Source organism: Coregonus lavaretus (assembly GCF_964263955.1).
Source record: "Coregonus lavaretus genome assembly, chromosome: 30".
Taxonomy (NCBI): Eukaryota; Metazoa; Chordata; class Actinopteri; order Salmoniformes; family Salmonidae; genus Coregonus; species Coregonus lavaretus.
The window spans coordinates 27,948,644-27,969,094 of record NC_140017.1 but is presented as its reverse complement, the minus strand read 5'-3'; the positions used below and the strand labels follow the sequence as shown (position 1 = coordinate 27,969,094).

At 46.3% G+C, this 20,451-nt stretch overlaps 1 protein-coding gene across 1 annotated transcript in view; it reads left to right on the top strand.

Annotated features, from left to right (window-relative positions):
• The window catches only part of LOC311105697 (kin of IRRE-like protein 3), a gene marked incomplete at both ends in the record, with an annotated part of 63,388 nt that extends 57,201 nt beyond the window's left edge, over window positions 1-6,187 (top strand). The window contains 4 exons of the mRNA XM_084147916.1: window positions 624-731; window positions 1,356-1,465; window positions 2,153-2,239; window positions 5,717-6,187. Of these exons, the coding sequence (XP_084004042.1) occupies window positions 624-731; window positions 1,356-1,465; window positions 2,153-2,239; window positions 5,717-6,187 (776 nt within the window). The remainder of the gene's footprint in view (window positions 1-623; window positions 732-1,355; window positions 1,466-2,152; window positions 2,240-5,716) is intronic.
• Between the last annotated feature and the right edge of the window lie 14,264 nt (window positions 6,188-20,451).

Here is a 20,451-nt window from a genome sequence, read left to right as displayed (position 1 = left end):
TGAGATCGGTGTGGAAGAACTTGACTGGCCTGCACAGAGCCCTGACCTCAACCCCATCTAACACCTTTGGGGTGAATTGGAAAGCCGACTCCGTGCCAGGCCTAATCGCCCAACATCAGTGCCCGACCTCACTAATGATCTTGTGGCTGAATGGAAGCAAGTCCACGCAGCAATGTTTCAACATCTAGTTGAAAGCCTTCCCAGAAGAGTGGAGGCTGTTATAGCAGCAAAGGGGGGACCAACTCCATATTAATCCCCATGATTCTTGAATGAGATGTTCGATGAGCAGGTGTCCACATACTTTTGGTCATGTACTGTCTGTTAAAATTGATTTTGGTAAAAAAAAATACAAAGACGGTTCACAAATCATGTTTTCTATCAACCTTACATAGATTTTTCTTATGTTGGCCCCCAAAACATTTGGGAAAATATTCATGATTAATATGTTATTGAGATGTGGGTATTTGTAAAACGAAGTGATGTCTTTATTATTTTAAAATGGAATTGTTTGTACTTTGGTCATCATTTTACATGTTTGTATTTATGTATAATTGATATATGTGTAGTGTGCTGGTTGAATTTGCAATGTGTTATTGTAGAAGGGAATGTTTTGTCATCCACAGAGTCTCTCCCGGTGGCGGTCATCATCGGGGTGGCAGTCGGGGCCTTGGTGGCTTTCATCGTCCTCATGGGGACCATCGGAGCTTTCTGTTGTACCCGCTCTCAGAGAAGTACGTATCCTTGTACCTGTGTCACCCAGTGCAGGGTGTGAGGGCTCATGTCTCATAATTGAGCAGTATAACTTACCTCACTATTAATTGCTAGCTACAGTTACTTCCATCCTTTCTCATATTCCATCCATAATAGTGCCTCAGGTTAGAAACAGTCAGGCATTGCGCTTTTCTAAAACTGTGCTGCTGCGTGCGTGAGTTCCTGTGTGGGACCCTTTACTAGCGTTCAGCATGTTGTTGTTGTATACCACAGAGGAAGCACACCTGGTTATGCCCTCACTACCCGTCTCCATCTGTGCTCACCAGAGAGAACTTGCAAGCAAAATTAAGACAGAAAGTAAGACTTTGTTATACGACAGTATGAACTGCATTGTCCTAAATGAGCCACCGTCAGGCCAGTTTGAGATGTGTTTATGTACGCAGAAAATAATCTTATCTTGACAACAAAACAAAATAAACTGCATCTCTTGCTCAGTATTGTTGAGGAAGGGGACTCTACTCTCAATAGCCATGCCAAGGGAATTTTAAGTACAGTGTATTGAATATATTGGGGGAAGTGCAATGTCTTTGTGAATATTGTGTTTCTCAGCATCTTGAGCTGTAATTTACTGTTGTTTCCACCAGATCTAAAAGGGGTGGTGTCGGCCAAGAACGACATCCGAGTGGAGATTGTCCACAAAGACCACAACGCGGCCCGGGAAAACGAGGAGCACACCGCCATGAAGCAACTGATGGTGAGTGTGAGTGTCCTGCCACCATTTCCACCTGTACCCAACGTAAAAACAACAGAAAGCCCTATCCCCTCCAGCCCTCTTCATACTCACAGATAATTCATGTTAATTATCTCTAGGATAGCATTAATAGCACTGTTCTAGGACACAAAAGCGACCTGCTGAATAATGGAACAGGACTGAGGTGTGTAGCTGTATGCACTGTGATCAAGGCACTGTGTTGGCCTATATTTAGAGAACAGGCCCACGTTCTTTCTCCCTGTGAGGGAAAAGGCCGCTGTAAGACGTATCTATGGAGATGTTGAAACTCGTATGGGGACGCAGGCATTTTTAATTGTGCCCTCTGTATGCCTATTAAAAAAACCTGCATCATTTTGGGGAATTACATAAGTACTTTGAAAGGGCAAAGGGGCAGGGCTATGGTTTCAGCAAGGGGACTTTGATAATATTATGCTCCGTAACATTTCATGGGAGTTAATGTGTCTGCATGTGATACCTTACATATCAGCATTTCTCTAATGAGATTAATTGGAGATTCACTGAAGTTGAAATGTGTCCGAATATTATTACAGAATTTTTCGAAAGCAAAATTCCTGTGTTCTGACTGTTTTGATAACGTCAGGGAGACCAAAGAAGCTGAGAGCCCAACACTTATTTTCATATTTCTAAACGTACTTTGCCTATGTGCAGGTAGAACGTGGGGAGTTCCAGCAGGAGTCAGTGCTGAAGCAGCTAGAGGTGCTGCAAGAGGAGGAGAAAGAGTACCAGCATATCAAGGTAGGTCCAGGAGCATGGAGGATGGAGGGAGGACAGAAGGAGATAGAGGTGGAGAAGGAGTACCAGCATATCAAGGTAGGTTCAGGAGCATGGAGGATGGAGGGAGGACAGAAGGAGATAGAGGTGGAGAAGGAGTACCAGCATATCAAGGTAGGTCCAGGAGCATGGAGGATGGAGGGAGGACAGAAGGAGATAGAGGTGGAGAAGGAGTACCAGCATATCAAGGTAGGTTCAGGAGCATGGAGGATGGAGGGAGGACAGAAGGAGATAGAGGTGGAGAAGGAGTACCAGCATATCAAGGTAGGTTCAGGAGCATGGAGGATGGAGGGAGGACAGAAGGAGATAGAGGTGGAGAAGGAGTACCAGCATATCAAGGTAGGTCCAGGAGCATGGAGGATGGAGGGAGGACAGAAGGAGATAGAGGTGGAGAAGGAGTACCAGCATATCAAGGTAGGTCCAGGAGCATGGAGGATGGAGGGAGGACAGAAGGAGATGGAGGTAGAGAAGGAGTACCAGCATATCAAGGTAGGTCCAGGAGCATGGAGGATGGAGGGAGGACAGAAGGAGATAGAGGTGGAGAAGGAGTACCAGCATATCAAGGTAGGTCCAGGAGCATGGAGGATGGAGGGAGGACAGAAGGAGATAGAGGTGGAGAAGGAGTACCAGCATATCAAGGTAGGTCCAGGAGCATGGAGGATGGAGGGAGGACAGAAGGAGATAGAGGTGGAGAAGGAGTACCAGCATATCAAGGTAGGTCCAGGAGCATGGAGGATGGAGGGAGGACAGAAGGAGATAGAGGTGGAGAAGGAGTACCAGCATATCAAGGTAGGTCCAGGAGCATGGAGGATGGAGGGAGGACAGAAGGAGATAGAGGTGGAGAAGGAGTAAGAGGGGAGGAAGCAGGCAAGAGGGATCAAATGTTTTATTTATTTTTTATTTTACCTTTATTTAACTAGGCAAGTCAGTTAAGAACAAATTCTTATTTACAATGACGGCCAACACCGGCCAAACCCGGACGACACTGGGCCAATTGATCTTCAAATCAGGACCATTTTCTGTCCACCTTGGCTTTGGAGTGGATAAGACCAGGGGTCAAATGTATCCAATTAAGGTTTAATTTGATTAATTAGTTGGTCATCAAAGGTGGTGTATAAGGAATCAGGATGTGTCTGGCCCTGGAGGTTCAAAGTGAAGGAGCCATGCTGTAGAATGTAGAATACATTGACATTTCCAGTTACCAATGACTTAGAAAGAAAACCAGTATAAAGTATGTGTATGGCAAAATTATATTTGTAAACATTGATGGATGGTTTGGAAAAATAAATGCATAAAGTTATTAGTTACCAGATAGAGAATTGTATGATGCATTGTAATATATAGTCACACTTCGGCAAAGCAGAATTAGTGTTAAACCATTTCTGCAATCAAATCACTTAAAAAGTGGAAACAAATTTCTAGAGCCATTATTTTCAACCAAAACCAATAATTTATCAATCAGTGCGGTGATTGCCTTCCTCATATTTTCACTGTAATGAAAGAGCTCTTAATGTGATAAACATTTTGTGAAAGGTTAGTGTGCTAGAATTGCAGTATGCTCAGTCAACAATACTTGTTATGCCAGAGAAGCCACATTACTGCTACTTTAGATACGGTTTGGAGGACTTGGTGAGTCTGTGCATCGCAAGGGAGATGCTTTTAATTTGCCAACACTCTGACAACAGATATATTACTGTAAGTTAATAGCACTATAACAAACTCACAAAATCCAGCGCACTATACCTGTCTGGACTTACTGTACAAGCTACAAGTATTAAACAACGTTCCCTCTGTATAATATAAAGGTGGATATCCTGTACCTTTCTATGTTGATAATGAGGAGAGCAGTAAGCTTTTTTTTCCAAATCCTTCTCACACATGACACCAATTCTTGTTATTTCTACATAAACACTCTCACTTGGAGTGGTATATAAGGCAGTTGAGGAAGCTATAGTTAAAACAGACAGGCAAAGAGTCAGTATGGGGTCTTTTAACAAGAGACCCCCTGGTTCTCAGATATGCAAATTCCTCAATTTGACAAGCACTGTGCTGACAGCACCATTACCTCACTCTGCATGCACAGTTTAGCACATCTACAGTGTGGGAGATATGGCGTTATACTTCTAACATTTTTTATATTGAAATAAAAACCTCCTTCAAACAAGACGCACAGATAATATCATTAGACTATGGAACAAGCAATTCACTATGAATAATATCCAATGCAGACTCAACACACAGAACGCCTAAGCCAATCAGGAGTTGAAAACAAAATGGTGGTCCTGTTTATTTATGCCATTGTACAGACGATTGTTCCCCCAGTACCCGAGAGTATTCATCTGGTGTTCTGTCTGTTCCCATTGGACCTGACTCTTTTGATCCACATTGATGAGTCTGTGTATGGGAGGAGATCGCCTGGGACCAGACACAAGATAAGGGGACACAAAGTCGGATAATGATGAGGATTTTCTCAGGTTGTCATAGTTGTGTCATTTCCCCATGATTAGAATGGCTCTTCTGGGATCCAGTATTGTTCTCGTTGGGCTTGACATTTACGTTCTTAGCAACAGCATCGTTGAGGCAGGAGCCAGGAGCTGTGTGACAACCTCAACCTCTGCACTGCAGCAATGGCAGCATTGTGCTCGTTGGTCTTGACATTCACGTTCATTCTCACAGCCTTGTCACGTCTGCTTCTTAGCAACAGCAATCGCCGAGGCAAGAGCCAGGAGCTGTGTGACAACAGCAACCATGGCTCCACACAAGTCATTTATTTTGCATATATCAAATTCAAGACTTTGTTTTCACAAACCATTTTGGACCAATTAAAACTGGGGTATTAGTGAACTTTGGGAGGACTTGTTGAATTCCAAACTGTGAATCATCAAGGCTTGTTAATTAGAAAGTAACATGATTGTAGAGGTTTATGCAGAAGAAGACTTAATCATAATATTGAGCTTTAGCTAAAAAAACATTCCGGTTCAGACCTGACACATGCAGCAGCAGCAGCCTGTTTCCTTATTTATTTGCCAATTTGAAAGGTAATTAAAGCCAGTTTGACCTTAACACAGGTTAAGCTTTGAGAATAATAAATACATATAAACGAGGGGATTGCTTACTTTTCTCTGTTTCCCTCCAAAGATGTACTGGTTTTCAGACTTTTTGCCTCATCTATTGTGCATTGCCAACAAGGCATACCCAGTCAGGTAATTTTTTCAAACTTGACAATGATAAAACAAATTAAACTACTTTAACTTTCTCCTCTCCTCTCCTCTCCTCTCCTCTCCTCTCCTCTCCTCTCCTCTCCTCTCCTCTCCTCTCCTCTCCTCTCCTCTCCTCTCCTCTCCTCTCCTCTCCTCTCCTCTCCTCTCCTCTCCTCTCCTCTCCTCTCCTCTCCTCTCCTCTCCTCTCCTCTCCTCTCCTCTCCCATAATGTCTCCAAAAGGACCCCACCAATGGATACTACAGTGTCAACACCTTCAAGGAGCACCACTCCACCCCCACCATCACCCTGCAAGGTAACCAGACTACAGAGATGCGGAATCCCAACGCTGCCACCACTGGGGGCAAGCAGCGGGTACCCACGGGCATGTCCTTCACCAACATCTACTCCACCCTAGGTGCCGGGCCAAACCGCCTGTATGACTACAGCCAACGCTTCGTGCTGGGCATGGGCAGCAGCTCCATCGAGCTGTGCGAGAGGGAGTTCCAGAGAGGATCACTCAGCGACTCCAGTTCCTTCATCGACACGCAGTGCGACAGCAGTGTCAGCAGCTACAGCAAGCAGGACGGCTACGTGCAATTCGACAAGGACAGCAAGGCCTCCGCCTCCTCCTCATCCCACTACTCCCAGTCCTCCTCCCAGAACTCAGACCTTACACGGCCCCTCCAGAAGCGCATGCAGACCCACGTCTGACCTGTCCTGGGGTATCCAGCCATGGGTTGGGGCTATGGGAAACACAGCTTCCAGAGACAGAGAAGGGAACTACGTTTGAAAGTTTATTGTGTGTTTGTGGGAAGCCTTGAAATAGGTGGCTTTAATTCACATTGGACTTGTTCAGACTTCTCTGTGTTCCAACCAGTGGATCAAGAAGCCTTGCGTTCCCCCCACGTCCCATCCTAAGCTCATCAGAAACCACCTCCTGTTGCCCAGTTTTTCACTAACCCATAAACATACAGTAGTTGTGCCACAGATAATTATTTTGCCAATATGGACACAACTCAAGTGTGGAGGTGGTTGTTGCACTGATTTCAGTGGAAATAGGATCCCATATAAGACAGCAAAATAACGCTGTGGCTTGGGGCTAGGAGTCTTGGTCTACAGCAAGTTCTCTTTCAAACAAAGCGAGACCACTCTCTTATGGGTGGCAAAAGTAACCCATCACTTGGTACGTGTAAGCCAATATTCTGCTGCTTTCTTATAGTTCTAAGCACAACTGTGAATGTGTGTTAATTGTCAAAGCTTTTCCTCTCTCTTATCCCCTCTCCCCCCAGCCTCCCCTCACACACACTGTATGTTAAGCTTGGCTGATCTAACTTCATCCCGTGTGTGGGTGGAGTAAAACTCTCAACATTTGCCCAGACTTGCCAAACAATTAACTGATGCCAGTCTTTTCCCCGGGCTCCCGGCCCTCAGAACTCTGCAGATAAGGAGGCCCGTGATCTCAACCGGAAAGCCTGAGTCGTCGTTTCACAGTTTGCCACTCTGAGATAAAGGAATAATATCAGTGTACATTATGCATCTTTTATTCGGCATTCTTTATTTTTACTCGGCTGTTTGATTTTACTTGTTTTGAGGACTCGGACTGGAAAATGAGAGTAGAGTTTGTTCCCCTTTTTTCTTCTTGTGTATCAGAGCTTCTCATCATGTTGCTTTCCCAATACCATGTTAACACTGGAGCTCAGTCAATCCAGACTGGATACCTACTGTGATCTAGCTGCTCATCAATGTCAATGGATAGGAATATATGATGTAAATTGTTGTTTTGATTTCCTGTATTTTGTTCATTTGGCTGCTGTGAGACTACTGTATATACGCTGACTGTTTTAAGTGAGCGTATTATTCATACCAGATATGAAAGTTCACTTTTTTTACCATTATCATTGTTGTCATTTTAGTCGAGAGATTAGGGAAACACAGAAACAAACCACATCACTGATTAATACAAAAGGACTTGTATGGTAGATCCACAATTCCTCCTCTCTGCTAGCTAGCCTGCTGTGGAGGGCCACACGGTCACATGAAACACAGGGCATGTCACGTACAGGACAAGTAGTATAACACCAGGCAAGACCAATCACCATAATGTTAATCCAGTACAGCACACTGTATTGGAGGAGATAATCAATGTGGTTGTGTTGGTGATAATTACTAAAATATACAGTACATCATTTTGCCACCACACTACATATCACCACATACCATATAGTCAGGCCTGAGCTACCATACAGTACAATACTTATGAGTCCTCCATTGTAGAGGTCTTAAGTAGGGTGGGGCAGAATTACAGTAATTATCAAGGGCAGTTCTTGGAGTGTCAGTTAGTTACAGTATATTACTCGTCTGCAATTCACCCTCACAATTATATAATAGGTTACATCATCAGTTAGCTTTCAAAAGCCTGTAAAATATGTTTTCCTGTGGGTGGCTTCTAGGTCTGTACAGACAGGCCCTGCTTTCTAACATCAGTTTGATTGGTATTAGATATATATTAGAGAAGGGTAAAATGTAGCCTAATGCCAGGAAAACAACATATTCCAGTTTTACCGCAATACAGTAGACACTGAGTTGTAATGATGATGTAATTTCCTGTTTTTCAAATCTTAAACAGTCCTCTCGTATCTGATCATTTTACATGAGTCTTCTTCTGCGGGAATACTCTGCCAATGGAATAGATAAATGTACGAACTAGTCCTTCACTTTTGTTGTCTTGCTGAAAATTGACTATCCTTTGTAAGAGTTAGACTGTACCTTCGACAAATGAGAAAGTTGTTGCTGTAAGCACTTTACATGTGATTATATTCAAGGCATTTCAATGGGCTTTTCTACTTGAGTGGTGGTGGTTTGACTAATTTTACAAATGGATTGGTGCCCATTGTACGGCTTAAACACAAAAAGGTCTGTTTCAATGCTGATAATTCAGCTTGGCTCTTAGAACACTGTATATAAATCTCCAATGCGCTCTGTATATAATTTAGCAGTTATTTATTTTCTCAGTCAGTTTTCAGTATATTAGTGCAAAACAAATCCCTATACCATCAATATTGTACAGACAGACAATCAATTTTCCGTTCCTTTTTTTTTCTCTCAGCATTCATTGACATCTCCAACCAAGCTTGTCTTTGCAAACGAGTTGTTTGTGTGAGCAGTTTTTAATCTCTTTGTGGCAGTCTCTCTCACACAGTTACACGGTCAAAGCTGTTTGGCTCTTGGGTGTGGCACCGGAACTCTTCATGGGGTGAGATGGGAGCTAGAATGTCCCTAGAGAAAAGAGACTCTCTTTCACTTGTTTCCCTTCCCAGATACAGCTCTGTCTTACTGATGGGTTAGAATGGTACCAACTGACTTGGGCTGTGGTGCAGCAACTCCAGACACACAACGTTTGTAAGGTTTAATAACATCTCTCTTTGTGTGACCAGCAAACTTCATGGATTAATAAATGAAATGCTACTCTACCAACCTCCCACCGCCAACTTGCTACCGTGGGAGTCTGTATATCACCTGTGCCATGCTCATCACATGTACTGCTGTGGGAATCAAAGCCCATGTGGGTACACGTACACCAGTCTGCATGTTTGACCTGAGAATGGGTGTTTGTTTGGCACCAGCTGGTGCTGTTTGCCATGTTGTAGAAATATGCCTTGGCCAAACAGATGAATAAATATGCCTACAACGATAACACGGGGTTGCTGCCCTTCCCTGATAAAACACAACATCTATTTCCAGGGTCATCGAGCCAGGGAGGTAAATCCTCTATTTTTCAGTGGTGTTGAAGACCACTGTTTGGTCCACATTTTCCCCATCCCACAAGGCTGTTTCTGGGTAGGGGAGAGAGCGGTGAGCTAGTCTCAGATTAGTAGATATTTCTCTTTGTAATGATTTCTGTGCCCAGTGGCTATATTGCATCAGTGACTTGTGCCCTGCAGAACCTTTTGCTTGGTCTGAATTAAATAGTAGAAAAAAATATATGAAGAAATATATCATGCCAAACACTGATACTGTCATAATGTAGCTCTGCCTGAAAATTGTGGTTTTCACTAGGTTATGTGTAGTTTCTCTCACCGAATGATGGCTTTACCATCACTGAGAGAGTGCACATGAGAAGATGCCAACCAAACTGGAAAAACGGACAGTAAATCTCTACAGTTACGGTGTAAATGCTACAACACCCTCCATTTTCTTTTCTACCAATCAATATCTTGTTAGTCTTTCAGTAACATGCTACAAAAAGATATTGACATGGAAGTTTTAAAAGTCAATATAAATAATCCTCAACGTATATACTGTAATGTAAAGAGAAAGTGAACATTGTACTGGGTAAACCACTATTTTCACGCAGTGGCCCTCTGTATTTAAAACAAATTTTAAAAAATACGAAACTAATGTATTTTACCCGTACTGGTCTGTGAATCTATGATGCTTTTGCTCTGTATATTGGTTGAAGAAAAAATATAAAAGATTTAAAACAAAATTCTGAACGTGTCTTGATTTCACCTTCAAGAGTGCTTGTTTGTTTGTCATTGAGAGAAGAGTGAGTGTTTATGTATGAGTCAGATGTGTGAGTGCTTGCCTCCCGAGTGGCGCAGTGGTCTAAGGCACTGCATCGCAGTGCTAGCTGTGCCACTAGAGATCCTGGTGAAAGTCCAGGCTTTGTCGCAGCCAGCCGTGAACGGGAGACCCATGGGGCGGCGCAAAATTGACCCAGCGTCGTCAAGGTTAGGGGATGGTTTGGCCGGCAGGGATGTTCTTGTCCCATCGCACACTAGCGACTCCTGTGGCGGGCTGGGCGCCTTGCACGTTGACATGGTCGCCAGGTGTACGATGTTTCCTATGACACATTGGTGTGGCTGGCTTCCGGGTTGTGCGGGTATTGTGTCAAGAAGCAGTGCGGCTCGGTTGGGTTGGGTTTCAGAGGACGCACGGCTCTCGACCTTTGCCTCTCCTGAGTCCGTACGGGAGTTGCAGCGATGGGACAAGACTGTAACTACCAATTGGATACCACGAAATTGGGGAGAAAAAGGGGTAAAAACAAATAACATAATACTAAAAAGATGTGTGGGTGCTTGTCTACATAGCTATAGAATTATTATACAGTTGAGAAAAAAATGCTCTTCTTAGTCTTTGAAACTATAATCAGCTCACCATCTGATCAGATGGAGAATTCCCATTGAGGATCAAATATGTGTGAAGGGAAAGAAAGAGGCGACTGAGACAGAACACTTGTGTTCCAAAGAATTCTCCTTCTCACAGTGTTAGCTGCAGTCTTGAAATCCTGTCTCAGACAGCATTATCTCTCTTTGTGAGCCCTGAAAGCCTATGAAAAATAAGACATTTTTTTCTCTACATCAAACAGGTAACCAGACAGACGGTGCACTTGTTGTTCCTGCATGTAAAGAAAGTTTCTTCAAAGCCAATGCCACGACAAGTTCTCTTGTGGTCTTAAAATGTAACACTTACCTGTCATTGAAAATGTGTCATGAAATATATTTGATGATAAACACAGCATCTGCATAGTACGGAAAATACAACATGAATTGGACCAGTAAAATCATCAAGAAACTAATTCAATACAACCCAGACGGTGCATAACAACATTACAGTAAAGTCATCCACATCCACCTCACCAATACATTTGAAACACATATTCCTGACTGACCTCTAATTATTACATTTCCAGACAAAGTAGGGGGCTTCCTCAACTCCCTCCCCAAACCCTCCCCGGGCATCATCACCTATTCCCACAGATGCAGGATTGTTCCCGAAACAACTCCCAAATGACTCTGCATCCTCCCAAATGAGTGATTACAGCAGGTTATTATGTTGTGAATTACCTTGCCTGATAATTGGATTTGAAATCCAATTTGACAAAAGGCCCAAAATTGGTGCGGATGGCAGAATCAGCATTTGATGCACTGAAGCACTCCATTACAGAATTATCTACAGACAGCTATTACATGGCATATGAGAGGTGGCAGAGAGAGATGGAAAGAGGGAAAGAGGGAGGGAACTGTACAACGATGGCCTGCGTAGTGAGGCCCGACATGCAAATTATGTCTGCAATCATTTCTTTATCGGAAATATACACACAAACAAAGGTGCTCCCTCTCTTAAGTCCATACCAGTAACCTTAATGGATGTACCCAGTAATATTAATTGAACTTCTCTCAAATCTTTACCATCACTGAGAGAGTGCACATGAGAAGATGCCAACCAAACTGGAAAAACTGACAGTAAATCTCTACAGTTACGGTGTAAATGCTACAACACCCTCCATTTTCTTTTCTACCAATCAATATCTTGTTAGTCTTTCAGTAACATGCTACAAAAAGATATTGACATGGAAGACATGCAAATTATGTCTGCAATCATTTCTTTATCGGAAATATACACACAAACAAAGGTGCTCCCTCTCTTAAGTCCATACCAGTAACCTTAATGGATGTACCCAGTAATATTAATTGAACTTCTCTCAAATCTGCCTCTTACCTTGGTTCTCTGGAAATAATGTTATATATCTGTCACGCCCTGGCTCTGGGGACTCTTAGTTGTTGAGCCAGGGTGTGGATTTTCTATGTTTAGTTTTCATTGGTTTTTGTTCTAGATCATTTAGTTTCTATGTTGGCCAGGGTGGTTCCCAATCAGAGACAGCTGTAGCTCGTTGTCTCTGATTGGGGACCATACTTAGGAAGCCTTTTGGCACTAGTATTTTGTGGGATCTTGTTCCGAAAGGGTTTGTGTTGTAACCTAGGACTTCACGTATCGTTTGTTTATTGTTTTGATCGTGTGTTAAGTATAATAAAGTATGTACGCTTATCATGCTGCGCCTTGGTCCGTTTCATCAGTCAGCGATCGTGACAATATCTATTCTATTCTTGTAGGCATATGCCAGACTAATATTCATCTAAATGTTTCCTCCTGGTGTCTTTATGGGATATTGAATAGAGTTGAGTAACACGTCAATACTTGGCAAAGTCCTATGCTGCTGTAGCCTCAATGCAATTGCCTGTAAACTCCCTCCCTTACTGTCATTTGTTTAAGGACAGATGTTGCAGTGGAAAGCTCATTATACCAACATCTGTCTTTTAGTATATTATGGATCCTCTAACTAAAGCCCCCAACTAAAGCTGGCATAAAATGACTCATTTATAGGTGTCCTGTGTCTTCTCTCTCTTTGAACCAAAAAGTTTTCAACATGTTCAAAGTTCAAACCAAACGAAAACTTTTGACAATGGTAATTACTTTTTTGATTTACCACATACTGGCAAAAGGAGGACAAACCGGCATAGTTCCGGACTCACCTTGGCTGGTGATTTTAATGCAGGGAAACTGAAATCCATTTTACCTCTTTTTTCTCAGCATGTCACCTATGCGACAAAACTCTACATCACCTTTACTCCACACACAAGAATGCATACAAGGCCCTCCCTCGCCCTAATTTTGGCAAATCAGACCATAACTCTATCTTCCTGATTCCTCCTTACATGCAAAAACTCAAACAGGAAGTCCCAGTGATGCGCTCAATACGTGTCACGACTGCCTCCTCTCCTTGTTCGGGGAGGCTTCAGCGCTCGTCGTCACAGGCCTTCTAGCCACTGCCGCATCACATCTCATCATTCCATTTGTTTTGTCTATTACACACACCTAGTTCATATCCCCTCATTAGTACATGTATATGTGTTCCCTCTGCACCCTTGTCCTTTATTTAACTAGGCAAGTCAGTTAAGAACAAATTCTTATTTACAATGACGGCCTACACCGGCCAAACCCGGACGACACTGGGCCAATTGTGCTCCGCCCTATGGGACTCCCAGTCACGGCCGGTTGTGATACAGCCTGGAATCGAACCAGGGGGTCTGTAGTGACGCCTCAAGCACTGAGATGCAGTGCCTTAGAACGCTGCGCCACTCGGGAGCCCATGTGAGGAGAGAGTAGCTCGGTTGAGCTCCGTGTATTTTGTATTGCCGGGGTATATTTTCCCTGTGTGCCTGTTTGGTTCCAGTGCGCCTTTTTTGCGCACTGGACTGTTTGACGCTATTCCTGCGTAACTCTGTATTCCGGAATTAACTCTGTGAATTTCTGTGATTTACCCTCCTGCACCTGACTCCTTCAAATAACCCCTCACAGAATCACCCACCTGCTATGGAGTCAGCGGGAGAGGAGCGCATGCCTGGAGTTGTGGCACGGGTCCAGGAGCATTCGACAATGCTTGCCAGCTTGGGAGAAGCGATGGATCGGGTTCTCCAGGTCGTCCAACGCCTGTAGAGGAGAGGACCCGATCTGTCGAGACCAGCTTGGTGACCGGATCCAGCCACCCACACCCCAGCACCCAGAGGGATCCATATATCCCGACCAAGGGATTTCGACAGGACAGCTGCTCTCTGCCAGGGATTCCTCCTCCAACTGGAGCTCTATTAATTCCAGCATCAGCCCGGCCCCATCGGAGCAGGAGAAGGTGTCTGCCCTCGTCTCCTGTCTCTCGGGGAAAGCCCTGGAGTGGGCCAACGCGGTCTGGAATGAAGGAGGAGCCGCGTTGGACAACTACAGGGAGTTCTCTCGCCTCTTTCGGGCTGTCTTCGATCATCCGGCTGAGGGTTGAGAGGCGGGCGAGCGGCTGGTCCACCTGAGGCAGGGGACGAGGACCGCGCAGGACTTCGCCCTGGAGTTCCGGACTCTAGCAGCTGGGTCCGGGTGGAACGAGCGGGCCCTCATCGACCCCTTCCAGTGCCATCTGCGGGAGGACATCCGAAGGGAGCTAGCCTACCGGGACACCATGTTGTCCTTCACTCAACTGGTGGACATGGCCATCCGCTTGGACAACCTGCTGGCAGCCAGAGGACGTCCTGGAGGGGGTCTGCCCGTTCCAACCCTGCCCGACTCGGATCACGAGCTGATGGAGCTGGGTGGAGCGGCGATCCGAGAGAGCGAACGACGACAGCGCCAGTGTCCCTCTGGTGGCACTAGAGGACATACAGTGGGGAAAAAAAGTATTTAGTCAGCCACCAATTGTGCAAGTTCTCCCACTTAAAAAGATGAGAGAGGCCTGTAATTTTCATCATAGGTACACGTCAACTATGACAGACAAAATGAGAAAAACTTGTCCAGAAAATCACATTGTAGGATTTTTAATGAATTTATTTGCAAATTGTGGTGGAAAATAAGTATTTGGTCAATAACAAAAGTTTCTCAATACTTTGTTATATACCCTTTATTGGCAATGACACAGGTCAAACGTTTTCTGTAAGTCTTCACAAGGTTTTCACACACTGTTGCTGGTATTTTGCCCCATTCCTCCATGCAGATCTCCTCTAGAGCAGTGATGTTTTGGGGCTGTCGCTGTGCAACACGGACTTTCAACTCCCTCCAAAGATTTTCTATAGGGTTGAGATCTGGAGACTGGCTAGGCCACTCCAGGACCTTGAAATGCTTCTTACGAAGCCACTCCTTCGTTGCCCGGGCAGTGTGTTTGGGATCATTGTCATGCTGAAAGACCCAGCCACGTTTCATCTTCAATGCCCTTGCTGATGGAAGGAGGCTTTCACTCAAAATCTCATGATATATAGCCCCATTCATTCTTTCCTTTACACGGATCAGTTGTCCTGGTCCCTTTGCAAAAAAACAACCCCAAAGCATGATGTTTCCACCCCCATGCTTCACAGTAGGTATGGTGTTCTTTGGATGCAACTCAGCATTCTTTGTCCTCCAAACACGACAAGTTGAGTTTTTACCAACATTTTCTATTTTTGTTTCATATGACCATATGACATTCTCCCAATCCTCTTCTGGATCATCCAAATGCACTCTAGCAAACTTCAGACGGGCCTGGACATGTACTGGCTTAAGCAGGGGGACACATCTTGCACTGCAGGATTTGAGTCCCTGGCGGCGTAGTGTGTTACTGATGGTAGGCTTTGTTACTTTGGTCCCAGCTCTCTGCAGGTCATTCACTAGGTCCCCCCGTGTGGTTCTGGGATTTTTGCTCACCGTTCTTGTGATCATTTTGACCCCACGGGGTGAGATCTTGCGTGGAGCCCCAGATCGAGGGAGATTATCAGTGGTCTTGTATGTCTTCCATTTCCTAATAATTGCTCCCACAGTTGATTTCTTCAAACCAAGCTGCTTACCTATTGCAGATTTAGTCTTCCCAGCCTTGTGCAGGTCTACAATTTTGTTTCTGGTGTCCTTTGACAGCTCTTTGGTCTTGGCCATAGTGGAGTTTGGAGTGTGACTGTTTGAGGTTGTGGACAGGTGTCTTTTATACTGATAACAAGTTCAAACAGGTGCCATTAATACAGGTAACGAGTGGAGGACAGAGGAGCCTCTTAAAGAAGACGTTACAGGTCTGTGAGAGCCAGAAATCTTGCTTGTTTGTAGGTGACCAAATACTTATTTTCCACCATCATTTGCAAATAAATTCATAAAAAATCCTACAATGTGATTTTCTGGATTTTTTTTCCTCAATTTGTCTGTCATAGTTGACGTGTACCTATGATGAAAATTACAGGCCTCTCTCATCTTTTTAAGTGGGAGAACTTGCACAATTGGTGGCTGACTAAATACTTTTTTTCCCCACTGTATCACCACACGATTTCGTCAGCGTTCTTTTGAGTCTGGAGGCGGCAGGCAGGGCACTCTCGCGTCACCCCAGGTACCAAACACCCACACTCGTTCAGAGCCCTCTGCTGCGCACTGTACCCTACCCATCCACTTTCCTGTTTACGTTGTAGTTCCCCAGTGTAAGGCGCTAGTCGATTCAGGCGCAGCTGGGAACTTTATGGACAGGTCATTCTCACACAGTCTAGGCATTTCATTGGTTCCCCTATCCATTCCACTCCCCATCAGAGCACCTGCCAGTCGACCATTTGGGTCCGGGTTTGTTAGGGAAGTTACTGCACCAGTCACTATGGTTACCCACGAGACTCATCGCGAGCAAGTCACTTGTTTTTATTATTGAATCTCCTGCTTTCCCTGTTGTATTAGGAATTTCTTGGTTAGCACTCCACAACCCCACCTTCTCATGGCCGCAAGGGGGTTCCTACGCGGTGGTCGTGAGAGTGTCAGGGTAGGTGTCTCGGTGTTTCCGTTGGTGCAACCACGGTGGAAAGTCCCGACAGTGCCTCCACCGTGCACATTCCCCCCGAATACCTCGATTTGGCGCACAAGTTTTCCAAAACGCAGGCGACCAAGTTATCACCTCATTGGGCGGGGGATTGCATGATAAACCTCCAGGTAGACGCTGTGCCTCCCAGGAGTCATGTGTATCAACGGAGGCTATGGAGACATATGTCACGAGTCCCTGCCCCAGGGGTTTATACGTTCCTCCACTTCACCCGCCTCCTCTAGTTTCTTTTTTGTGAAGAAGAAAGACGGCGGTCTGCACCCGTGCATTGATTATCGATCACTGAACAAGGAGACGACACGATTGAGTTATTCTCTCCCACTCATTCATTCGGTGATTGAGTCAATGCATGTGGCGAGCTTCTTTACCAAATTAGATCTCCGGAGTGCATACAACCTGGTAGGTGTCCGAGAAGGGGATGAGTGGAAGACAGCATTCAGCACAACCACAGGGCATTACGAATACCTGGTGATGCCTTACGGTTTGATGAATGCTCCATCCGTCTTCCAGTCCTTTGTGAACGTGGTGTTTAGGGACATGTTTGGTCGCGGTGTAGTGGTCTATATCGATGACATTCTGGTGTATTCTGTTATGCGCACCGATCATGTCCCTGGTTCGCAAAGTGCTGGCCCGACTATTGGAAAATGAACTTCATGCCAAGGCAGAAAAGTGTCTGTTTTTCCAACAGTCCGTCTCCTTCCTCGGATACTGCATTACCACCTCAGGTGTGGCGATGGAGGGAGACCGCATTTCAGCCGTGCATAATTGGCCGACTCCAACCACGGTAAAGGAGGTGCAGCGCTTTATTGGCTTTGCCAACCACTATTGGAGGTTTATCTGGGACTTTGGCAAGGTCGCATCTCCCATCACATCTCTGTTGAAGGGTGGGCCGTCCCGGCTCTGCTGGTCTGCTGAGGTTGACAGGGCCTTCAGTATTCTGAGGGGCCTGTTCATCTCAGCACCGGTACTGGCCCACCCCGATCCATCACTACCGTTCATTGTGGAGGTGGATGCGTCCGAGGTAGGGATAGGCGTTGTCCTATCTCAACGCTCGGGCATGCCACCCAAGCTCCGCCCCTGTGCCTTCTTCTCCAAGAAGCTCAGCCCGGCGGAGCAGAACTACGACGTTGGTGATCGGGAGCTGTTGGCTGTTGTCCGAGCCCTGACCATGTGGAGGCACTGGCTCGAAGGGGCGAAACACCCTTTCCTCAGCTGGACGGACCACCGTAACCTGGAGTACATCCGGGCAGGCTGAACCCTCACCAGGCCAGGTGGGCCTTATTCTTCACCCGGATTGACTTCACTCTATCATACATCCCGGGTACGAAGAACGTGAAGGCAGACGCACTGTCACGGCTGTACGACACAGAGGAGAGGCCCAGAGACAACACCCCCATACTCCCGGCCTCCTGCATTCTGGTGCTGGTAGTATGGGCGATGGATGCGGATATAGAGCAGGCATTACGCAAAGAGCCATCTCCACCTCAGTGTCCAGCTGGGCTGCAGTACGTGCCTGCTCTTGTCCGTGACCGTCTGATCTACTGGGCACACACGTCCCCCTCCTCTGGTCACCCAGGTATCGGTCATACAGTGCGCCGCTTGACCGGAAAGTACTGGTGGCCTACCTTGGTTAAGGACGTGAGGGTGTATGTCTCCTCCTGCTCGGTGTGCGCCCAGAGTAAGGCACCTAGGCACCTCCCAGCGGGTAAGTTACAGCCTTAACCAGTTCCACAACGGCCATGGTCTCACCTAAGTATTGATATCCTGACTGATCTGCCCCTCTCTCAAGGTAACACACCCATCCTGGTCGTTGTGGACCGCTTTTCCAAGGCCTGCTGCCTCCTTCCTCTGCCCGGTCTCCCCACGGCCCTGCAGATTGTGGAGGCCCTGTTTACACATGTCTTCCGGCACTACGGGGTACCAGAGGACATAATGTCTGACCGGAGTCCCCAGTTCACATCCAAGGTCGGGAAGGTGTTCATGGAACATCTGGGGGTCTCGGTCAGCCTGACCTCTGGTTTCCACCCCGAGTCTAATGGGCAGGTGGAACGGGTAAATCAGGATGTGGGTAGGTTCCTGCGGTCCTACTGCAAGGACCGGCCGGGGGAGTGGTCGGTGTTCTTGCCATGGGCCGAATATGCCCAGAACTCTTTCCGTCACTTCTCCACTAAACTAACGCCATTCCAATGTATTTTAGGTTACCAACCGGTTCTGGCACCGTGGCACCAGAGCCAGTCCGAGGCTCCTGCGGTGGATGACTGGTTTCTGCGCATGGAGGAGACGCAGAACACTGCTCACTTCCACCTCCAATGTGCCGTGCTTCGTCAGAAGGCCAACGCTGACCGCCACCACAGTGAGGCCCCGGTCTTCGTACCAGGTGATTGGGTCTGGCTCTCGACCCTGCCCTGCCGGAAGCTGAGCCCGCGGTTCGTGGGGCCGTTCAAAGTCCTGAGGAGGATCAACGAGGTTACTTATAGGTTACTACTTCCCCATGATTATCGTATTAACCCCTCGTTTCATGTGTCTCTCCTCAGGCCAGTGGTGGCTGGTCCACTCCAGGAGTCTGAGGTGCTGGAGGTCCCTCCGCTTCCTCTGGACATCGAGGGGGCCCCGGCGTACTCCGTCCGTTCCATCCTGGATTTAAGGCGTCTGGTGGGGGGCCTTTAGTACCTTGTGGAGTGGGAGGGGTACGGTCCGGAGAACGGTGCTGGGTCCCGGTGAGAGATATCCTCAATCCCTCCCTGTTGCGGGGGGGTGGGGGGGGTGGTTAACTGTCACGACTTCCTCCGAAGCTGCCTCCTCTCCTTGTTCGGGCAGGCTTTGGCGTTCGTCTTCACCGGCCTTCTAGCCATTGCCGCATCACATCTCATCATTCCATTTGTTTTGTCTTGTCTATTACACACACCTGGTTCATATCCCCTCATTAGTACGTGTATAAGTGTTTCCTCTGCCCCCTTGTCCTTGTGGGTGATTGTTTAATGTGAGGAGAGAGTAGCTCGGTTGCATGTTTTTTGTATTGCCGCGGTATATTTTCCCCGTGTGCCTGTTTTGTTCCAGTGCGGCTGTTTTGCGCACTGGACTGTTTGACGCTATTCCTGCGTAACTCTGTATTCCAGAATTAACTCTGTATTCTGTGATTTACCCTCCTGCGCCTGACTCCTTCAAATCACCCATCACAATACGGAAGTAGTCGGATGAAGAGGATGCTAAGCTACTCTTTCTCTAGCACAGACTGTATGTTCCTGGATTCATCCGATAACATAGTGGAGTTTACCACATCAGTCACCGGCTTAATAAGTGCATCGACGACGTCGTCCCCACAGTGACCATACGTACATACTCCAACCAGAAACCATGGATTACAGGCAACATCCGCACTGAGTTAAAGGCAAGAGCTGACACGCTTTCAAGGAGCAGGACACTAATCCGGACTCTTATAAGAAATCCCAGTACAACCTCCGATGAGCCATCAAACAGGCAAAACGTCAACATTAAGGACTAAGATCGAATCCTACTATTCCGGCTCTGACGCTCGATTGGTGTGGCATGGCTTGTAAATAATGGAATCCCAGCCGCGAGCTGCCCAGCGACGTGAGCCTACCAGACGAGCTTATGCTCGCTTCGAGGCAAGCAACACTGAACCATGCATGAGAGCACCAGCTGTTCCAGATGACTGTGTGATCTCGCTCCCCGTAGATGATGTGAGTAAGACCTTTAAACAGGTTAACATTTGTAAGGCTGCAGGCCAGACGGAATACCAGGATGTGAACTCAGAGCATGCGCTGACCAGCTGGCAAGTGTATTCACTGACATTTTTAACCTATCCTGACAACTTGTTTCAAGC